Source organism: Mirounga leonina, unplaced genomic scaffold, assembly GCF_011800145.1.
Source record: "Mirounga leonina isolate KUSES-001 unplaced genomic scaffold, KU_Mleo_1.0 Mir_82, whole genome shotgun sequence".
NCBI classification, from domain to species: domain Eukaryota; kingdom Metazoa; phylum Chordata; class Mammalia; order Carnivora; family Phocidae; genus Mirounga; species Mirounga leonina.
Window position 1 is genome coordinate 22,968,847 of NW_023270825.1, and position 23,165 is coordinate 22,992,011.

Here is a 23,165-nt window from a genome sequence, read left to right on the forward strand (position 1 = left end):
ATCACAGAGAATCTGAGTAACCTTGGGTTGTCCTGCTTCAGCCACTTGACAAAGCCTAAACTTTCTAAGCCAGGGAACCAGAAAATCATAGGATTAAGACAGAAGCAAATAGTAGCTGACCTTGTATCCATCTTCTCGGGGGTGGTATATGACCATGATTTTTCAGTTTTTCCCCACCTAATCCTATCATCGATGCATTTGTTTTGTTTTCTGCTGTCCTTAAAAAAAAAAAAAAGTTCCAAGGCTTCTTTTGGAAAAACAATCCGAGACCTCTAACAGCTGAATTTTACCCAATACCACACTGTGAGGATTCTTTTCAATACTAACAGTTGATAGAAAAGACAATCAACTATAAAAAAAAAAAGTGAAACAACTACGTTGCAAAAAAAAATGGAGTTCCATGTTTCAATGTGCACGGACTGGAAAAGATTGTTGTAATGCAGTACACGTGTATGCATTACAGACGCCTTGATGATATTCACACCACATTGTGCAAAAAAGGGGGGGGACCCTAAATATTTGATACACCTCATACCTTTGCTATATGAACATTTTTGACCAGAATTCTGTCAAAATATATATCAAAAGATTCTCCTGTGGTAGGGAAGTTTATCTACACACTTTAAATGTTCAGAATGTATCCTTTGCAAAAAGGAGAAATTACGCACGTTTCAAACTGAGGCAGGAAATAACAGTTTGGAATACTTCGTGCATTTCAGCTTTGCAGTAGGGAGCTTGGGGAGGATTCTGAAGAAGAGTCAGAACCCTCTGGATTTCTATCAGCTGGAAGCCTGGATGGAGTCTGTAGCACAGTAGCAGAACTTAGCTGACCGCAATTTTGCCCACATTGGGGAAAACAGTGAACTTGGAATGAACTTGTCCCCAGCCATATACAACCAAGGGCACCAAAATTATAATTTAATCAGAGAGACCATAACACTTCTTTCCATTGGAAATCATACAATAAATATGATCTAACACTTTTTTAAACCAATGTAGGTCTGAAATGCAAGCACTGTTAGAGGAAGAGAGAAAAGGCTTTTTAATATGAGAAGTAGATTTTTTTTAATGTTAACATTAACATTTTAACATTAAAAAAATCTTTAATTGTAAAAAACCAAAAACAAAGTTAAGGCCACAAGGAATAATAACAAAGCTTATAAATTACAAATGGGGTAAATTTTTTAAATGTTTGCCACTTCGCAAATTCTTTGTATATTACAATTGGTTGTGCCTGCTTATACATAGCTTATAATCAAGTTGGGGCTAATCCTAAAATTCTCATGGCCAACTCCCCAGATTCATGTCTATTCCTCATCTACCCTGGCTATTACAAGAGCCTCCAAATGGTTTCCCTGCTTTCACTCAGCTTCTAAAAATAGATTCATTGAATCCTCACTGTGTATCCGACACCACACGAGGGTCTGGTTATATAGTGGTGACCAAATGAATGTGGTGTCTGTTTTCATGGGCTTTGCTATCTTCTTTCAGAATCACCGCCCACACTCTGCCATAGGGCTCTTCCTGAGACACAGCTTTGTCCCTCTCACATACTTGCTCAAACACTCCCATTGATCCCCTTCCTCCAAAATCTTCCGCCTTCAGGATCAGGACCTCATCTGAGTTACCTTTGACCACCCTTCACACCACCTCTTCTCCAGCCAGACTTTTCATTCCCAAAATAATCTCTGCCTTTTCCCATTCCCCTGCTCTCAATCACTTTGTCTTTTCTACATAACATTGAGCTTTAGCAGAATTGAGCCTATTTTCTAATTAAAGAGAAATGAAAAAATAAATAAAGAGAAATGAATATGCTGGGCTCTGCAGAAAAGCACTAGTTATGCAGTATACCTGGAAATGGGTTTAGTTTTTAGTGAAGTTTAAAAAAAATAGAGAAAATAATTAAAGTCACCCATAAGAATAAAGTTATTTCCTTGCAAGAGACAGTACCTCAGATTACATATTAAGGGCCCTCTTCAGGACACAGCACAGTAGGGTCATGTATTTGCCTCTCCAAGAACACACAGAGGTAAAAGGTTTCCAGTGGTGCAAAGAAGGTGCATGACGGAAGGAAGTCTGTGTGTCCTTGCAGAGGACTGGATGGTGCATAGGGACAAGTGACACCTTTGAGACTACGGAGAGTAGAAGGCTGGATAAGGAGGCATAAGGGAGGAGAGAAACAGAAACTTAGCGAACAGTTAACAGCAACAGGGAATTCTCTTTGCTAGATGGCCAGGCTTTTGAAGAAGTCAAGTTACTAGAAAAACCATAACATGAAAATTGAAGTCACCAAGGATAATGCAAAGGATGGAGTAAGATCAAGAGGCTATGAGCAAGGAACTCAGTTCAGAATGCTCTTTACACCTCTGAGTGTGAATTGTGCTCTGATTCCAGGAATAAAAGGATTGGGAAGAAAGTCTCCTTCACTGAAACGGGTATCAGCAGATATTACGTGAATTTGGCATATCCAGATTAGAGTTAAGGCATAGATGTTGAAGAAATGGGGGAGTTTGTTCGCATTAGGAAAATACACACCAGTGTGCCCATGTGATGACAATTAGTTAATCATTTGTGGTCTACTACTTACTTGGCATCAACTATTTGTCATCAAAAATAAACACCATTTGTATAAACACATTTCTACTATACAAAGGCTCAGAAGTAAATAAATCACACTTCCCTCTAATTAATAAACTGAATATGAAGAGAAAATCATTCCCATGTGAGTCTACTTTAAAATGAATTTAAATCTCAATCATCTCAAACTCTTACACCTTTGTTCTCAGGAACAAATAGAGCCTGGAAGTGAAAATTCCCTACTTCCCTAATTATTCTTGGAAGTGCCTGTTCTGAAGATGGCTGAAATTTCTCTTTTGGATTCCCTCTCCACCAATCCTCTTCCCACACATTAAGCAGTCACACTCATCCCATTTCCTTTCCTCGAATACTATCAGCTTCATAGGTTCCAAAAAGCTAACAGCATTCTGTTCACTGAAACTGATTATCAAAGTCACCATGATTGAGATTTGGGTCTAATCCCCTGGTGTTCAGCAGCTGACCCCATTCTGGAGGGCTCCTGGGTAATGGGTATGCAATGTTATTGAGGCTTGGCTTCTTAACGCAGTTAAACTCCACTGGAGATCAACAGGTAGCCAACTTCCCATGGCAGGCAATAATTACCACTTTAGGCTGCTCAGATAATAAACCAGAGATTCCATAGTTCCCTAGTTTTGTTTGTTTGGCTTTTGTTTTCTGCTAAGAGTGAAAAAGGGTCAAGAGGCTGGCCACGGGGCTTCCACTCTTTGACCTCAGGTCCAAAGTTAAAGTTGTATCAAATCTCAAACTTGGCCTGTCCTGTCCTTAGAGCCCCAGACTCAAAGAGTTCGGAAACACACCAAGGAGAGATGGCTGAAATCATCTATTGTAAACAGTCCATTGTGAAAGCTAAATTAGGTTGTGTGTTACTGCTGCAAATGAGCTGATTTGAAACTGAGGTACTATCTACAAAGTTAAGCTTATGTATTAAGATTTCTGGTAATAATAGAGGCTACAGAGAGGGCAGTTTTGTTCCCTTGGTCTGATAAGTGACAAGAACCAAAGATTCCTGGACAGTGATTCTCCTCTATTTCAAGAAAGCACCAAAAATAAGACATGAGATTATGGAAGGTACCAGAATTCCTTGGTGTGTTCTTGGGAGCTTGGGCAAGTACTACCTTTAAAAAATCAGGATATTTATAGGAAGGGTAGTAGAATCCTCTGAAATTTACTTAGGTTTTGGTTGAATCATACAGACCCAGAGTCAGGAATATGTTTACATTTAAAGTTAGAACATATAAAACAACAGTGCCACATGAATAACCTAATACTAGTAAACCCTACCACTCCATCCACCCAACACAGCTCAAGTCTATAATTTCTAGAGGAAAACATAGTCAACACGATATATGCAAGTTGGTTGTCTAGGAAATAGGGTAAATACACAATAAAAGTGGTAATTAATCTAGTCAAAATTCTACTTGTTTTATTTACTGGTAACATTGTTTTTTAATGGGAGGGTTACAGTTTTACTTTAAGCTGCTACCAGGAACAAAAACTCTTCCTAAGTCAATACTCCACTTTACATCTATTATTTCTAATCCTGTTAACAAAACTGAAACTTTTACAAGGTACTTATTGTGAGGTTGTGCTGCATTAATTGCCAAAGGCCACCTAGTTAGAAGGACAGGAGCTAGGATGTGAACCCTCTTTTTAATCTGAAGTCCGCACTAATCCCCCTTTAGATGCTGAGTCATTCTGTCTCTCAGTTCTGATTATAAATGCAGCGGGATTTTGGAGAAGAGATCATTGTAGACTAAAGTGGTCAGAGAAAACTCGGGGAATAGGTGAGACTCGGGCTGGACCCCGAAGCCAGGCCAAGGGGAGGGAAACCTTAACCAGAGGAACTGGAGCACCAAGGGCATGGAGCTATGATGATCACAGAAACTGCTGAGATAGTGACATGTGACAATGAGAACCCTGGCCTTATTAGAGGGCACACAGCCACAAATATTAGAGGAAAGGTGGTTGAATAGACCAATTTTAAAAAAACCAAGAGTGGGGTTTAGGCTACAAGAGGGGCACTGGAGGCTCACGAGCGGAGGAGTGATAAGACCAAAAAAAAAAAAAGTGCTCTGGGAAAATTAATCTGTAACTGGTACACAGGATAGATTTCAGAAATAAAAGCAGGGAGGCCACCACCAGGGAGCTCAGAGACTGCCAAGGGAATGCAGCAGGGAGCAGCATTTTTAACACACCCTGTGTTGCCCAGTTGATTTTCATTGCCACGGCTTCAGTGGAATTCATCTGATACTCCTTCCTGATTTGCTCTGTCTAAAGGATCTGCCACCAAAACATTCCATGTGACAAGAGATGCAGCTTTAGGAGATGGAGCCACAATCAGATATTACCTAGGAAACCAAATATAACTAAATGCAGAATGTTACCCCACACTGGGAAATAGCTGTGAGATTTGGTTATAGCTGTGTTTATTGTTCATTAAACTTTATGTAATAGGAAAATATGCTAAATTAATCCAAATGCAAATTAAATAAGTTAGATGTTGGAAACCTGTGTGGGGTGTTGTGGGGATTGGAATAAAGCCTCTACCAACACGGAGCGTGTGTTTGGCTAAACTCACTTATTTTAATACATTTCTTTTCCGCTTTTCCCTGTTCTTGGGATTTTTCACGAGTTAGGGACAACAGGCATGTGTGATGCTGTGTGTGCTGAGCTGCAGGCCCTTTTCCAAAGCTCCCCCCACACACCCCCCAGTGCCAGGGCACTGATGTGAGTTTTAACTAGATGATACACTTGAGTGCCAGCATGAGGAAGCCATATGGGAATTTTAGGTAGCAAGAGGAGAAAGATTATTCTTAAAGATAAATAAATCCCAGATGCTTGCCTAAATCCTTTTTCAGAGATAAAACTGTACCCCAAATATTGAGTATTCACATGGGATAAAGGGGCTTTATATCAATCAATATCAAATATTTTCTTTTTTTCTTTTTTTAGATTTTATTTATTTATTTGACAGAGAGAGATACAGCGAGAGAGGGAACACAAGCAGGGGGAGTGGGAGAGGGAGAAGCAGACTCCCCGCTGAGCAGGGAGCCCGATGCGGGGCTCGATGCGGGGCTCGATCCCGGGACCCTGGGATCATGACCTGAGCCGAAGGCAGACGCTTAACGACTGAGCCACCCAGGCGCCCCAATATCAAATATTTTCAAAGGGAGACAGATACCTCCTCTGTGGCCCAGATACCTATACAATTACAGATAATATACAACTTGTCAGTTGATGAGATGTAACCAAAAGTTCACACATGACACTGTAAGACATAGAAACAAAGACATTTGGATAGAAAAATTCTTTAAGAACAATTAGGAAAAACCCTAAAGAAAATTTGTATTTATAGTATGTATACATTCACATATTCTTTTTTATTTATATTAACATGTATTTACTTTTACTCGTATAAGGATATCCAGGTAAAACTGCAACTTTTTTTATTTAGTTGGGAGTCAATTACAGAAAGTTTCCAGTGAGTTTACTAGGAAATAATGCCGAGAGTCAGACATTACCATTTTCTATCAATGCTCCTGAGCATTTCTGCAATGAGTTTACAAGGTTTGGCTGAATTTTGCAGTCCACAGTGTAGAAAAATCAAGAAATCTCTGTGTTTTACTTTTTTTCAGTATATAGTACATCTAAATGCTTCATTCATATGTTACTAGTTTTAGATAACATGAAACGCAGCAGAAATTGACGAATGATGTCAAAGTGGACGAATTCTACTGTCTCACACTAGAACTCTAGAGTAGACCGTTATAAGAAATCTCATCATGTGAAATAAACTGCAATGTCTCTTTGGAAGTGGATGCCACAGAAGGAAAAAAACAAAAACAAAAACCTGGGACCTGAGGCTCCTTCCCCATATACATTATAAGGGTCTTTGCCCTCCAACGAAAATCCACTACAAAACCATTTTACTTGTATGTAGATACATCTATGTACAACTGCTCAGAAATGGCAAGGCTTTCTGCAGAAGGGGTAAGAACAAGAGAGAAAATAAATGAAAACATCTTGACATTTCCATTTTTTATCTGAACAAGAAAATTGTATATTGAGATGCTCATTATAATTCCTGCATGCCCAAAGCATCGGATCTGGCAAGAAAATACCTAGTCCTCTAGAAATACTACTTATTTCATGAAAAGAACACTAGAACCATTGCACAATTCAGACTTTGCAAATATGCAAGGCTTAATCATTCATCCAACAAATACATTTTGAACATCTACTCTGTGCTTGACATCATGCATATCCTGAAACAAGGTCATATAAATAATTGGTAAATTTATACATGTTTTTCTACTATCTTGCACTTTGATGCATTTTACAGACTTTCAATAGTGAGCTTGTATAACCTTAATTATAAAAAAAAATAACTAGTTAAAACTAAAAAACATCAGCAATGCAAGCTCCCCTCATTTTTTTTGTAGACATGCATCAAAATAATAAGTGCATACCAGCACCTAAAAATCCAAATAAGAATAGTCAACAGCCAAAACAGTCCCTGGCAGAGAAACACCTCCACTTTCCTGAGATCTTCCATTTTTTGTTTGTTTGTTTGTTTGTTTGTTTGAAAACACCTCTTAACTTCATTTGGCAAAGAGATCAGGCAGCAAAGATCCACAGGATAAAGGCAGGTGAGAAAACAAACTATAATTCTAGGTAAAGAAAATAAGAACAGCTAGCTGCAAGAGCCACATCAATCCCTGCACCCACTGAGCTTAATCAAGTGTTATCAGAGGGACTGGAGGGAAAAAGCAATGGGGACCTCATGAAAGAAACTCAGATGACCAGATGCTTGATGGAGACACATTTGCAGGAATGTAACTAGGTATATAACTAGCTTTGCACAGCTTCTTTGGCTGCAGAAGGCTCTTTGACTGAAGAAGGCCTATTACTACAGAAGGGCCCTCCCCTGCCCCCCAAAAAAACCCCAAAATACAAAATATGGTTCCTGAAATATTCCACACTGCCAGGGCTGTTCTGGGACTAATGCAAAACCTCACTTCATCCCCAGAGGTTGCGGCTTAAAGCAATGGCACGTCGTGTGTTAAGTCCTCATCCCTCCTCTCCCCCCACCCTCAATCTCGGGGTGCAAGGTAAAAAGAAACTGGTGATGTCCACTTCCAACCTAGAGAGAGTAACTGAGATTCGATCCACAATGGACTTGAAACAACAGAGGAAAAGACAACAGATGTGAAACAATGGTTCACAAGACGCTGAACATCAGGCAAAGAAAGGGATTCCTGAGAGGAAGAAGACAGACAAAGCGAGGGCTCAGATTGCCCCAGTTTACTGCCTGACAAGAACTACAAAGGGGTGGCAGGGAGGGGTCCCCGGGTGGAGACCTGCAGATTCCTCCAGATGAGAAGAGCTAAGGATCAGAAGAGGGCAAGGCAGCTAGAATGCATGGTGACATGGGTGAGTCTTACACACCTTCTATGGAGCTAGAGAGACCAGAAACAAAAGATCACATAGTATATGATTCCATTTATATATAGTCAAGAACAGACAAAGCTCATGTATGCTGATACAAATCAAACAGCAGTGGCCTCTGAGAAGGAGAGACTACAGGAGCACAAGGGAATTCTCTGGAAAGATGGAACTGTCTTTTATCTCAACTGGCATGCTGGTTACATGGCTATAAACATCTGTCAAAATGCACTTAAGATCCATGCATTTTGCTAAAAGTAAATTTTACCTCAATGAAAAAATACACACCACACACACACACACACACACACACACACGGGGGTGGGGGGAACAGTGAAGAGAAAAAAAGTAAGGAAAGGAAATCAAATTATACTTATTAGCTCTATTTAATAAGAGAAAATAAAATAGTTTACATATTCTTCTGCCTTTGCATGTAAGTAAAAATAAATATAGATGGAAATAAATGTAGGAAATTATAAGTCTATATTGAAAAATACATTAAAATTGTACCTGTCTATGACTAACAAGGTAATATAAAATTATCTTCTGTGAACCAGTCAGCTCTCAGTGGATTACTGCCATCACCATCAATAAGTAGCTAGCCAAGCACACCAGAAATGAATGGGCTGTAATTAAACATAGGCAATAAAATCAGTCTACACATATAGCATGCTAAAGATGGCTGAAGTGAAATTAGTGAGGCCACAGATTCCAACAACTCATAATCATCCCTGGGAAGCCATCAGACCCTGCATGGTAGAGACTTATTTCTCCTTGAACCATAGGTCCAAGTGTCAACTGGGGTTTGTAGAAATTAATGTTTTATCTATGAATCTCAGGTCATTTCCATGCAGGGTTATACGAAAGAAAAGCTGCAAGTAGGGCGCCTGGGTGGCTCAGATGGTTAAGCGTCTGCCTTCGGCTCAGGTCATGATCCCAGGGTCCTGGGATCGAGTCCCGCATCGGGCTCTCTGCTCCTTGGGAGCCTGCTTCTCCCTCTGCCTCTCTCTCTCTCTCTGTCTCTCATGAATAAATAAATAAAAATCTTAAAAAAAAAAAAAAGAAAAGAAAAGCTGCAAGTAGTCCTGGCTCTCAATCTTTTTTTGATTCTGCACTTACACTAAAATCAGCAATAGAACAGATCTGTGATACAAAATTGTCCCTTCTTGATATCAGGGGAAATTATAAGCAAGAGTGACTCCCAAGGGCAACAAGGGAAAACCCGCATCTATGAAACTGCCCCCAAGAATACCAGCACCATCATCCTTGCTCTTAGAAGACCCTGGGATTAACTGCCATCTCCCAACATCCTGTGAGCTACACTGAATATCTGGGGTCCAGGAATGAAAAACAGATGCAAAGATACAACTTTGGCCATTACCTTAGGTCCTGCTGGCTTGTGAATGCTTCTCTTTAACTGTCTTGCCTTCTGGATCTTGCCTCTGATGGTACCAGGCTGCTCCTCCAGCCCCAGCCTGCCCAGACTTACCAAACTTGCAAAATGGCACTTTGATGGAACTTCTGATCTTATTACATGAGCGGATCAATCCTAATGATGCCCTTATTTAAAACAAAGTAAAAAGCGTAAGATATGTCCCTCCTACCAAATAACAATGTAGACACTAAAAATCAGAGTGTAATTGATGCAGCAGTAGTCAAGCTCCATGGTTAATGTAAATCTAAACCCCCTATGCATTTAGATGCGCCCTCATTAAGAAGCTCTCGAGGCATTCGGAAGACATCAGCAGTCCAGAGCTCAGACTTTGCAGTCAGACATATAAAGCTGAATCCTTCCCCTGACCTAATGGTTTTGTGACCTTGAGTAGATCACTTGACTTCTCCATGTCTCAGTTCCCTCATCTGTAAAACTGGGATCATAATAGTATCTACTTTCTAGGGTTGTTAAGAGGACAGGATGACCCAACGAATTCAGCACAGTCTTTGCTACACAGCTAAATGTTTTGTTTTGTTTTGTTTTTTTAAAAAAGGTACTTGAGTATGATAGAGGTATTCAAGGTAACAAAAAGGTTCTGAAATTGAATATATCATACTACTATTAATAAAAATTATCCAAATTTTAGAAAAATGGCCAGGAGAGAGTCATGTGCCCTTTCAGTGTCATAGAAAGACACTGTTTTAACAATACCAGCCAAGGGGCGCCTGAGTGGCTCAGTTAGTTAAGCAACTGCCTTCGGCTCAGGTCATGATCCTGGAGTCCCTGGATCGAGTCCCGCATCGGGCTCCCTGCTCAGCGAGGAGCCTGCTTCTCTCTCTAACCCTACCCCCTCTCATGTACTCTCTCTCTCTCCATTCTCGCTCTCTCAAATAAATAAATCTTAAAAAAAAAAAAAAAAAAAAAACAACACCAACAAAAAACAATACCAGCCAAGAAATATTTACTTCAATGGGAAAATGTACCTGTTTTTGACATTGGTATTTACTATGAATTGGGGCCACACTCTGTGAGATGATTAACCTGTCGATTTTTGTTTAGTAGAGACATATGGTTGGTAGAAAAGATAACACCTAAGGCTAAGGGCTTTTTCCCTGTGAGACAGTCACCAGTTTTATATTTAACCCAAATATTTAATATTCTTTTAAATGCCTATAAATATCCAGTTCTTCAAATATTCTTTTGCCATCTTGCTTATGTTTTTACCATCTTACTGTTTTCCTCACTAAGGAGTTAAATAAATTTGGGACACATTCATCTTGTATTTATGTGAGTTATGTTTTTACCTTTATGAAAATTATGCTTGCATGAGGCCAGTTTTTAACTTTTGAAAATTACATCGAAAAATGACCAATAGTTCCACACAGGCTACTATATGCCATGGCCTGATCTTCACAATTATGAATTCAATTTATCTTTACAACATTCTTGTGAGATAGGACCTATAAACATCCACATTTGGGGGACACAAATTAATACAAATTTGATTAATTAATTCCAAAGCAGTATAATAATAATTAAGTGACAGAGTCATGATTTCAACACAGGCCATCCACTCCACATCAGAGGTCTCATTCACTATATTACAAAAATAAAGATGGCAATAAAGGAAAAAAATGGAAATCAGAAGATCCAGATCAACAAAGAATAAAAATATAAATATTTGGGGATATGGGGAGATATTCTAATTCTATCATATCTCAAGATATTCTAATTAAAAAGTCTTATCTTCATATTGAGGCAGAGATAGCTAAAGGGTTCAGAATTCCAGAATATAATAAAATTAACAACCGAGAACAAAGAGCTTCTCTTTTCCAACCCTATATTCCTATGCAACTGGGTTGTCTCTAAAGACTTGACCACCTGGCATTTTAAGCACTATAGTCTAGTAATTAGTGATGTTAAACTGTTATTATTTCTTTTTTAAATTTAATTTTATTATGTTATGTTAATCACCATACATTACATCATTAGTTTTTGATGTAGTGTTCCATGGTTCATTGTTTGCGTATAACACCCAGTGCTCCATTCAATATGTGCCCTCTTTAATACCCATCACCAGGCTAACCCACCCCCCAACCCCCGTCCCCTCTAAAACCCTCAGTTTGTTTCTCAGAGTCCATAGTCTCTCATGGTTCATCTTATTATTATTATTATCTTATTATTTCTAATGAATATCAAGTAGTAGCAAATCTAATAAGAATGTGAGCTTTCATGTCAGACAAACCTGGATTCAAGTCCTCACTCAGCTATTTCCTGTGTGACCTCAGTGTCCCCATTGTTAAAGTCAGGACAAAAGTATTTCATAGGAACTTTGGGATGATTAAAGGGATGACATCTTTATAAAGGTCCTAGTAGAGTGTCAGGAACGTAAAAAGGACTTGACAAATGTCAAATATTATTAGTTACAATAAAAATTATCACTACTTCTATTTATTAAGAACCTATCATACTCCTTGTGCTGTACCAAAGCTTCAAGAGGCTAAGTGACTAACTCAATTTCAGTTAAGAGTTAGCATTGACATTTAAAGTAGTTTGATTCTAAAGCTAATTAAATTAATGGCTATGCTATCTTTTATAATTTAATAAGATATATATAAGAAAGCTTTTTAAAATTTTGGTTCATTTTAAATATATTCCCAAGGTAAATGTCTAACACTGGTTCAATGAAATAAGATTTAGGGCCTGTTAGTCCTCATCCCGGACTCAACATGGAGGGTTCTATCCCAAAGAAATGAGCGCCATAATGGACATTCTCCTAAACGAGATGATGAAATCTAATAATATTTTCTGTACTTTGAAAAATGCATATCATGCTGCATAAAACAAAATAAGGCGGAGCACAAACTTTACATGGAGTGTGATCTTAACCACACAGATGCTTAGAAAAAAGAGTGGAAGGAAAGAGCCAGCCAGCCACAGCTGTAGCCTCTCTCTCTCTCTCTTGCTGGGATGCTATCTTTCCTTTCCAGCCTTCTTTCTTACCATATATGCTTAGAAAGTACTTAGAAATTTTTCAAGACTCATGTGTCAATGAAAAACTTCTTAATAATAGCAGCTCTTCTTGATGGAGTCTCCAACCCAGGCAGAGTTGACGCCTCTCAACTTTATGAGCCCTCACTACATGTGGTTTATATTTCTATTAAAGCACTTCCATGTGTGTCTTTCCCCGTGAGACTGTAATGTCTTTGAGAACAGGGGTGTATCTTGTCATGATCGTATCTGCAAATAAGAAAGGTCTGGTGAGTGAACGAATGAATAAATGATGAAGTGTTCTAAGCAGCAAACAACTAACTTAATACTAAGCTTCTCAGATACGGCTTATTTGCTGGACAGGCAGAACCTGGAAACAGAGGTAGGAATTAAACACATAACTGAAAACATGGACACACTGTAGTCTGATATCCTTGGAAATTATTGCTGTACAAATAACAACACAGACTCACAACATAATGCCAGTGTATCTAGATGGACCCAAGAGAGAGAATGAACATACACATGTCTATTGCCTTGTTTGTACACTAAGTAATGCATATATTGCTCATTTTTTCTGAAGCCTGAATGGGAAATGTGTTTTTAACAGATTTAATCAATACACCAACCTACATTAAAAAAAATAAACCCACACAATAAACAAAAAGCAAAAGACCAATCAATAGCCAATGATGTGGCTTAACAGGCACTCCAGCAGAAAACTGTCTGAAAAGGAGCTTCACACTCCACTGTCTGCACGATCCACAGCTGCTTGCTATTGATTTGTTGCAGGCAAAGAACATCTATTATTACATGCCAGTGTGAACCTAGCAATTTCTCCAACAAGTAGCCCGCAATGTAGGACTAGTGATGTAACGCAGGTCGCTGGCTGCTGAGGATGGGCTGAGGACCCACATTTATTTCCTTCTGTTCTTCCCACAAAGCCATTATAAACACCTGGTATCTAATTCCAGCGACTTGTTGTGTTTTAAGCACTCACGTGCCACACACTGTTCCACATTCAATTCTTTAGGGCACAGAAGCAATAATGAGACCCCCAAAATTGTACACAACTCAAAACAATTGTCAAAACACGCTCAAAGGTAACTATGGTGGTTAAGGACTGATGTAAGGTATTTAAAATCGCTATTTTCACAAAGTCCCCAGAAATGACAATGCTTTTGTGTATGTGTGGGTACGTGCAAGTGAGTTGGATTTTGTGCAACATTGTGAGGTGTTGTGGAGAGAGGAACTCAACAATAGGCCGCCCTCCCCACATCACAGGAAAGGGATTCTGGGTTTGCCTGATGGCGTGATGACTACAACATACTGAAATCTCTCAGGCTCTCGGTCCTGATTTTAAATACCAGTAGGAACCCAATATCCAAAAAGAATATCCCTATGAGAAACTTTGTAAGGTTCCCTTTCTTTTGTTGTTCTTAAAATGTAGCCCCATCATTAAGTTGGCACTCGGGTGGTATGCACCATCTGAGAAGTAAGCCCTCTCTGTTTAGAATTTTTCAGAAGGGGCGCCTGGGTGGCTCAGTCGTTAAGCGTCTGCCTTCGGCTCGGGTCATGATCCCAGGGTCCTGGGATCGAGTCCCATGTCGGGCTCCCTGCTCGGCGGGAAGCCTGCTTCTTCCTCTCCCACTCCCCCTGCTTGTGTTCCTGCTCTCACTGTCTCTCTCTCTGTCAAATAAATAAAATAAAAATCTTTAAAAAAAAAAAAAGAATTTTTCAGAAGAACTGAAGATTTTCTTTGGAGAATGTTACTGGTGTGTCCTTCCATAGATCTTACTGGATTCTACATGAACTCAAAATTACTTCTGGGATGACTTTGTTCATTAGAGTTTCAAAACAGCCCTAAAAGTCACCTAAAGGAAACTCCCTGTGAATCTGCTACTCCGTGAAATGGTAGATCTTATCTTAAAACTACATAAGACAATTAGTAAATCAATTATACCTGGGCTTCCAATCAGACGACTTTTGTTTTTCCTCCAATACAAGTGAGTCATTCTTACACAAGATAACCAGCCACGGAGAATACATGCCACACCTTCACAATCACTGTATCAGCTTTGCATGGCTATCTTTATAAGACTAAACCTGAAATTCACCCCACTGCCTCCATCAATCCACCATGCGCTCATAGAAAATGATGGAATAAAGTTAAACCCACCCATGCTTGGTCTACTCATACTAAATGAGATATAGTTTCTAAACATAAACTCTACTCATGGAGGTGATATCTATGGGACAGCGCCTCAAAATCATCAAGCCAACACCCAACTGGGCAAACAGGCAAGAAAAATCCAAGGTCATGAATGAAGGAACCAATGCTAGGAAAAATGTGGAGACCCCTAAAAATGCAACATTTTTTTAGAAACTTGCAAATCATGCCCAGATATAAGTAACTTTTCTATACATGATGAACTGAACCAAAACCTTTATTTTGAAAAATATCAAAACCTAGCACTTTCCTATTAAACGAGTTTCTATTCTTGGATGTGCAGTAAGAAATTGTGATTTTTTTTTTCATTTCCATTAACTGAGATCATCTGCTATCCTGAGAAATAGCTCATGGAAAATGAGAGATCCAGACCTTCCCCTCCAGCCCCGCACCAAAAAATCTGTTGCCATTAGATAGAATCTTTCACCAACCATAGGTTCCTATGACAGCATTGTAAGAAATACAATGTATTTTAGATAGATGCAACATTCTTTAGAATACACTATTCCTAAAAATCAGGTAAAGGCCAGATTTTCTTGACACGCCAATTATCACGTCATGTTCCATTTCTGTTATTTAGGTCAAAGGCAGGCCACCTGTGGAAGGCATGCTACCAAAGCAATTACTAATGGCCTCTGTTCTTCCATATAAGACTCAGCCCTGCTTTTCTGTCCATTATTTCTTCTTCTTCATCTTTCCTCTTCTATTCACTTATGGTATCTGTTCCCCTTTCTTTGCAATTTTCCCTATGGCCTTTGCCAACGATAAGCACGAGCTTTGTTTGAATCTGCTGGTAACACTGAAGGTGAAGGCTCATCTCCTGATGCAAGCTAAGCTACCAAGAATTTGCTAACATAGGCCCAGAGAAAATAAAATAGGTAACTTAATTTTGAAGATGTTTGTGAGATAAAGTACCAAATTACAACTCTAAAGGTCAAGGTTGATATAGAAAGTTATGATCTATGATGTAGAGGTAAGGCTGATTTTTTAGGTGGAACAAACTGGCTCTCATGCTAATTCCAAAAGAAAAAGTTCCCCCGATACTTTCAACATTGATCATTGGATTCAGAGGCATCTAGTGTACAATTTTAAGCAACCTAACATTCTGATATATGCAGTTGGTCTCATTAAAAGCATATATCTTCATTTGACAGTTATATCTATCTGAACTCTATATATTCCTTACATTCTGCAATTAAAATGCACTTGCTCACATTTCCATATAGCCATCTAATCACACGAGCCTGGTCTGCTTTCCAACAGGAGTTGAGGCAAGTAGATTCTTTTAACAACTTGGCCTCAGAGGTCTTCTGCCATAAAACCTTCATCTGTATTGTTTACAGAATAAAACCCAGAATGCACTACATAGGCCTGGATATCTCAGAAACATCTTTGAAGGATGACATGGTACTGTCACAAAAGAAAGTTGACATTTCCCAATCCATTCTAGTACTTCATTATATATTGATAAATTGTTCGAGCCAGATAATGCAACAGTCTTCATTCTGGACTGAGACACCATCTGCTCTTGACAAGTCAGAAAAAAATCATAGAAAGCCAGAAAGAATCCTGGTTGATTTTTAGCAGAAAACGATGCCTGGGATTGGGTGGCCAAAAGGAACTTGTCAATGAGAGAAAAATGTATACATACCTTCTGAAGACCATGCTATTCACCATAGTTAGAGTAACTTACCTTTCTGCGTTTTCTATGTGCAGTCTCATCCTGACCATTTTCTACCAGGAGTGGTTTGTATTTATGATATAGAGGATAAAGAAGCATTATGCCACCATTTAGGATAAAAAGATTTCCCAATGAATCCTATGCGGACAAAGTGGAGGGAAAATAAAGAGCATATAGCACAACTGCCCAGATATTCTGAATGGGTCCATAACTGCCTATTTCAGAGTGAAACAGTATTTCCAACTCATAAATATGGAAACAAAACTTTCAATAATACCAAGTACTTGAAAAGAACAACCTGATGCCAAAACTTTCTGCAGATAATGTGTCCTTTATGTTACAGATCTAGAGGCACTGCTTACATTAGATCAATGAGAATCAAAGATGTTTCTCTCTACACTGATATAATCCCCACTTGTTTCTCCAGATAGATCTTAAGAGACTGACAGAGCACATAGAGACAAAAAGCTAGGAGAAAAATGAGAAACAGAACAAGGGGCAACTATGCACATGAAAAAAAAAAAAAGTTGAGAAATAAGGATTCAAGAAAAACCAAGTAAACACGATAGAGACGGCATTGTAATCAGTACCTGCTCCCACTTAGGCAACCACAAAGTGACTTTAGTATCTGCTCAGATAAACACCATGTATCTTTTTATAAAACAAAGAGGCCAACTAACTACGAGTTCAGATTGTAAAATAAACTCCTACCATTTAGAAAATCAGAAGATCAGCAGGATCCACTACGTCAGGGCTTTCAACAAATCTCTTTGTAATAGAGGTATTCAGAAAATTCAGGTTTTGGCTCATCTTTAAAAATAGCCATGTTAGGAAAGTAACACAACAAGGAAGTGGAGACACGGGTTATAAATTCCAACAGAACTGAAGTATCTCCACCATCATCTCTAGAATCACCTCCCTGAAACCAGTCTTCTAGAATTAAATCAGCTGATAGAAGTATTGCTAGTGGACAAAGATAACAACTGGCTCTCTTCCAATATGAACCAAATACGCAGATATATGCATATAAATATATGTACAAAATAGAAATGCATATATAAACAGAATGACCATGTACATACAAACCCAATAGATATCAATAAATTTAGCCAGAAGGAATTTCCAACATTTGAAAAACCCCTGAGAATGCTTTAAACATTTCTAGTTGGAAAAAATAATAAACTCTGAATGTCTTCATCGTTTGGAAGATCTAAGAAGTTCTCTAAACGCAGAATTTTGAGAAAATAGTTACATTCCTTAAATAACCTCTAAATTCTAGACAATGCAAATGTGAGAGTCTCAAAATTGTTATCCAGATGACTTAGCTAATGGAAAGCTGAACTCCTTAGAACAAAAATATTGCTTGAACTGTTTTTTGTTTTTTTTTTTGATTCTCAGCCACAGGCAATCTAATCTAAAGAAAAAACACAGGGAGTAAGCAAATGGGAAAACATCTAGTAATGTTGAGCAAGAAATGTCTCTTTGCTCATCCATTAAGAGCACCAGTCCCTTATTTTCCAAGTTTCTGGAGGAGGAATTTGCTTACAAGTCTTTCAGAAGAGCCATCCTTTTACATAATGTCTCTTAAGGTTTCTCCAAACCTCTAAACACTGATAAAACTCCCAAGTATGGAAAAGGTTGTACTCACGATCATTGCACTGGTTTCCAGAATATGACGTCATGGAGCAGTCGCAAGTGAAGCCTTCCCACTGCTGCATGCAGACCCCCTGGTTGGCACATGAATCTTCCTGGCAGGTGGTACTTGGTCCTAGTAATTCATAGGAAGACAGGGAGAGAAGAAAAAAGGAGAGAGAGAAGTGTTAACAATCAAACAAGTTCAAAGCAAGCACTCGACTTTGCTACTCCCATGCCCCAAAACATTCAAAAACACAACTGCCGGGAAGAATGAAGGGGGGGACATCGGAGGGGGAGACGAACCATGAGAGACGATGGACTCTGAAAAACAAACTGAGGGTTCCAGAGGGGAAGGGGGTGGGAGGATGGGTTGGCCTGGTGATGGGTATTAAAGAGGGCACGTTCTGCATGGAGCACTGGGTGTTATGCACAAACAATGAATCGTGGAACACTACATCTAAAACTAATGATGTAATGTATGGGGATTAACATAACAATAAAAAATAAAAAAAACACAACTGCCAAAAATGTCAATTCTAGATCATGCAACAAGAATCAGTATATACAAAAGACTACAGAAATGCACACTTAGCCACAAACTATCAATAGTTACACACAGAAGGGAGAGGGCTGAACACATTGTTCTCTCTTAGGCAGACTTTGCAAAAGAGCTTCACCTCTACAATCCAACTAGAAAGTCACGTCATTTGGAATATGGTTTTTCTAAACGTATAATGGTAAAGCAGAAGAATTTATTCCCACGATTCTTATGACTTAAGGCATAAAAATCCCTAAAGTTTACTTTATGACATTAAAAAGATGTTTGATGATATGAAGAGGAAGAGGAAGAGAAGCATATAGCAGCCAACATGTCTTGGTATTTTGTAGGTGGTAAGTCCTGGGTACTAAGCACTTTGTCTACATTATCTCATTATGATCTCCAGTGACACTAAGAGGTAAGTAATTATGATCACCCATTTAACAGATTAAAAGAAAAAGGAAAAAAAAGTAAGCTCATACAAGTAAAATAATTTACCCAAGGTCACACATTTGGTAACGGAAGGACTCCGATATCCAACTTAGGTAAACTACCTCTGAGACTCAAGCTCTTAACTACATCAGTGGTTCTTAAAGTGTTAGTTCTCAGACCGACATCAGAAATGTTGTCAGAAATGCAAATGATGGGGCCCCAGACCTATGGAATTAGAAACTTCAGAAAGAGGTATAAATGTGTGTTTTCACAAGCTTCCAGGAAATTGGGATGCAGTCTAAAGTTTGAAAACCAGTATATTGCACCATGTGCTGGTGCTATCGGTCTACAGAAGGGTATATTCAAAGCAGCGTCCATATGCCAGAGGATGCAAAAGAGGATTATTTGAGGGATAGGAAGAAAATATTAGAAATTACATTCATTCAAAATTTTTTTCTTTATTACTTCTATTTTTGTTTGTCTTTCATAAACAACTAATATATAAGTACATCAGTACTCGTATCTGACATATAAATAATTACATTTATTTGGGGGGCATTCTCACAATCTTTTCTGGAGAATAAGTAAGCAATTGATAAAGTTTTGTGATCTCTACCTTACAGATTGTCATTAAAATCTCTCTTAGGTTGGCCTGGGTTCTCTCTTTAACCATTCACTCTTCTTCATTTCTATTTTCTGCCTTAACCTTATCTTTATTAAAGATAAACCTGCACCTTTGAAATTATCTGAGCTAACAGGAAATATCTTAATATTCAGGGTAACTCCCAAGAGAGTCAGCAAAGGAGGCGAGCCCTTTGACTCGTCAGATATATTACTCAGGATCTGATGCAAAAGAGCACATGACAGGGTAAAAATATATCCATTGCAATAAGTGCATCTTTCACCGTTTCCAAAACAAAGCCTCACATAGGCACAGAATATTGAAATGCATGCATGCAGAGTCCTAAGGATGCATGTTCAAAAGAGATACATGACTACAAAGGGTTTGTCTTCTGGGTGGCGAGACATTTTGTATTTATTCATGAGGGGTAGAAGCAATACAGACCATCATTTCTAATACAAAGCTATTAGGATATGACATAAGAAAGTTCGAGACAATTACTACCACCGGGGGGCAGCACTGGTGCTGGGTCTCTGCAGCTTCTATATGCCGTGTGGTTCCCCCATGTGGAGATGAAATGAGGTTCATGGTCATGTTCTCAGTAGGTCTTAAACTTGAGCATTGTGTAGTGCAATTTTCATTAACAATGGCAAATCAGGACAGCTTCTCTCAAAGGATAAAAGTTTGAGAAGTCCACAGGGCTCCCTGACCAAACAGCTCTTACCAGACAATGGACTAGTAATTCAATTGTACTCAAGAATCAGAAACACATGGAAGGCTTTCCTTTGAAAGGCAGAACAGTAAAAACTTTGGGAAAACACAGTAATTCCTTGAATGTTGATTGAATCTGAAGACAAAGGCTTTTCCATGCTTTTCCCTTCCCCTCTAACTAGCCAAATTTTCACCATTTTCCAAGGACCGGCTTGAAGGCCTCCCTGGTATAAAACATTCCCTAGTAACTTCGAACAATTCTCCCACTTCTTAGTGGCTATGGCACTTATTATCTGCATCATTAACATTTACATATGATAATGCTCAATTTAATACTTTATTACACACTGTGCTGTCCTCTGCTTATATAATCCTCTAATTGTTTCATATGTTTTTTTAGTATTTGTCCCCAAAAGATTGAATGCTGCCTGCTGCTAAAAATCATAATATGCTTTGACTATATCCTTGCTGGGTTAAGTGCACAGTGCCACATACAGAGAACGTGTTTCAGTCAATGTTGAGCTGATCTGAACTGCAGCCCCTTGATCTGCCTATGTCTCCTACTGTCGAAACCTGAGCATGGGTGACTATCCGTGCTGTGCAAAGTGAGTGATCTGTCCTATTCATCAAAGGTTGGTCAGGACTCTAAAACAGAGGGAATTACAGGTTATTTTCAAATTCCACGGAATTTGTTGCACATGAATTAGGGGGCGAGTGCCATGCAGAATCAGATAATCCTCAAAGACTACAAAGACTACGTTATAATCACCTCAGAACAAGAGCAGTTGCAGTGAGGGAGGGCTGAAAGAACCTGCAATGACTCCTCATTGACCTGAGACTAAACTTGCACTTGCCATTGAGGCTGAAATCCTAGGGCCACTGCCCCCTCCTCCAGCTCACTTCCCACTATTGGCCCCCAGCTCACAGTGCTCCAGTCATCCCTTCATCCTTTCATTCCCTCCCTACCCCAGTGGTGCTCACAGGGTGGGTCCCCAGTCATTAGCACCTGCATCACCTGGGAGCTCTTGACAAATGTGCCTTTTCAGGCTCCGCCCAGACCTACTGGCTGTGGGCAGGTCTCAGGAATCTGAGTTGTGACAAGCCCTCTGGGTGGTTCTGAGGCCTGCTCACATTCTAGGACCTCTGCTCTTACATTTCAAGACCATCCCTACCTTCAAGGTCCTCTGCTCTTGCTCTACCTACAGCCTGAAATGTTCTTTCTGCAGATTTTCAAATGACCAGTCCATTCTTATTCTGTTTAAGTTTCAGGCTTAAGATGGGCTTTCTTCAGACTCTCCTATTTCAGGAAGTCCCCATCAGCATTTCATGTGTTCTCTATCACATCTCCCTCTTTATTTAACTCAACAATTGTACTGCCTATAACTAAATCATTTATTAAAACTTTTTTTTAAAAGATTTTATTTATTTATTTGACAGAGAGAGACACAGAGAGAGAGGGAACACAAGCAGGGGGAGTGGGAGAGGGAGAAGCAGGCTTCCCGCTGAGGAGGGATCCCGATGCGGGGCTCCCAGGACCCTAGGATCATGACCCGAGCCGAAAGCAGACACTTAACCACTGAGCCACCCAGGTGCCCCCATTTATTAAAACTTTTATCGTTTGTCTCATCCTACTGGAATATAAGCCTCATGAGGGCAGAAGTCTTGTGTGTTTTGCTCAACTTGATATCTCTAATTTCTGATAAAGTATTTGGTACAAAGTAAGAGCTCAGAAATATTGTTAAATGAAGAAAGAAGAAGAGAACCAAAATTAAAAGAAAAACAAATGAATCATTCTTTTATGACTTAAAGCCAAGTGGTTTTCCAAACTAATAATTTACCCATAAAATTCACCAATATCACTTCATACAAGCAATTTTCTACTTGGAATCACTTTTTGGGGGGAGGTAGTGGTGGTGGTGGGATTTAATTGGCCACATTTCCTCTCCTAATTTAACTATTAGATTAATTCAATCTTACCAGAGAGTGAGACAAGGACTCTTTTGTGTCCCCAATGTCCAGGGACAGGTATAAACTGTGGAATGAATAAGAGTTTGGACTAGAGTCTAAAAAACTTTCTAGATGGTAATATAAGCTCGTGTTCTTACTTCAAACTACTTAAGTACATCCTTTCCTGAACAGATTATATTTTATATTTGTTTCTATTTCTCATAGATAGCAGTGTCTCCAAAATTAGAGAGAGAAAGAAATTAGAGAAACATTCCAAACTGCCCTGATAAAGAAAATCTCCAACAATGCTTTTAAATGTGCCTCATTGATATAAAATGATCCTGTACAAAGAGAATATAACAATAACAAAACAAGGGATTTACATAGGATATAACAATAACAAAACAAGGGATTTACAGACACGGTACTAAGTGCATTTCAGATAGTAACTCAATTAATCTTTATAAACACATGAGGAAGCAATGATAATTAAAAGTATTAAAGAATCAGAAAACAGGAGTAATTTTCTCGAGGAAGAACGTTAAAATAATCCAGAACTTCAAAAATAAAGGAATTTTTTGACTGGTGATCAAGTTGGAAGGCAAGGATTTCAGAGAAGGAAACTGAGTCACGGAGTTAGGTGATATTTTTTGTGAGGCCCCCAGTAACAAGTAGTAGGGTGAGATCTCAAACCCAAGCTTGCTAACTCAACAGCTGAGCCACCTAACCTCTATGGATATAGGTAAGCCATACAGTGAATGTGTGTGTGTGTGTGTGTGTGTGTGTGTGAGAGAGAGAGAGAGAGAGAGAGAGAGAGAGTGTGTGTGTGTGTGTGTTACCATTGGCTTAGCAAGAGAAACTTAAATAAGGTATCTCTAATCTATAACCAGAGAAAGATGA

At 39.0% G+C, this 23,165-nt stretch overlaps 1 protein-coding gene across 1 annotated transcript in view; it reads right to left on the bottom strand.

The window, feature by feature from the left end:
• NRXN3 (neurexin 3) overlaps positions 1 to 23,165 on the bottom strand; it is a 1,463,404-nt gene that overhangs the window by 751,985 nt on the left and 688,254 nt on the right. Inside the window, exon 11 of the mRNA XM_034993352.1 lies at positions 18,029 to 18,148. Coding sequence (XP_034849243.1) covers positions 18,029 to 18,148 — 120 coding nt within the window. The remainder of the gene's footprint in view (positions 1 to 18,028; positions 18,149 to 23,165) is intronic.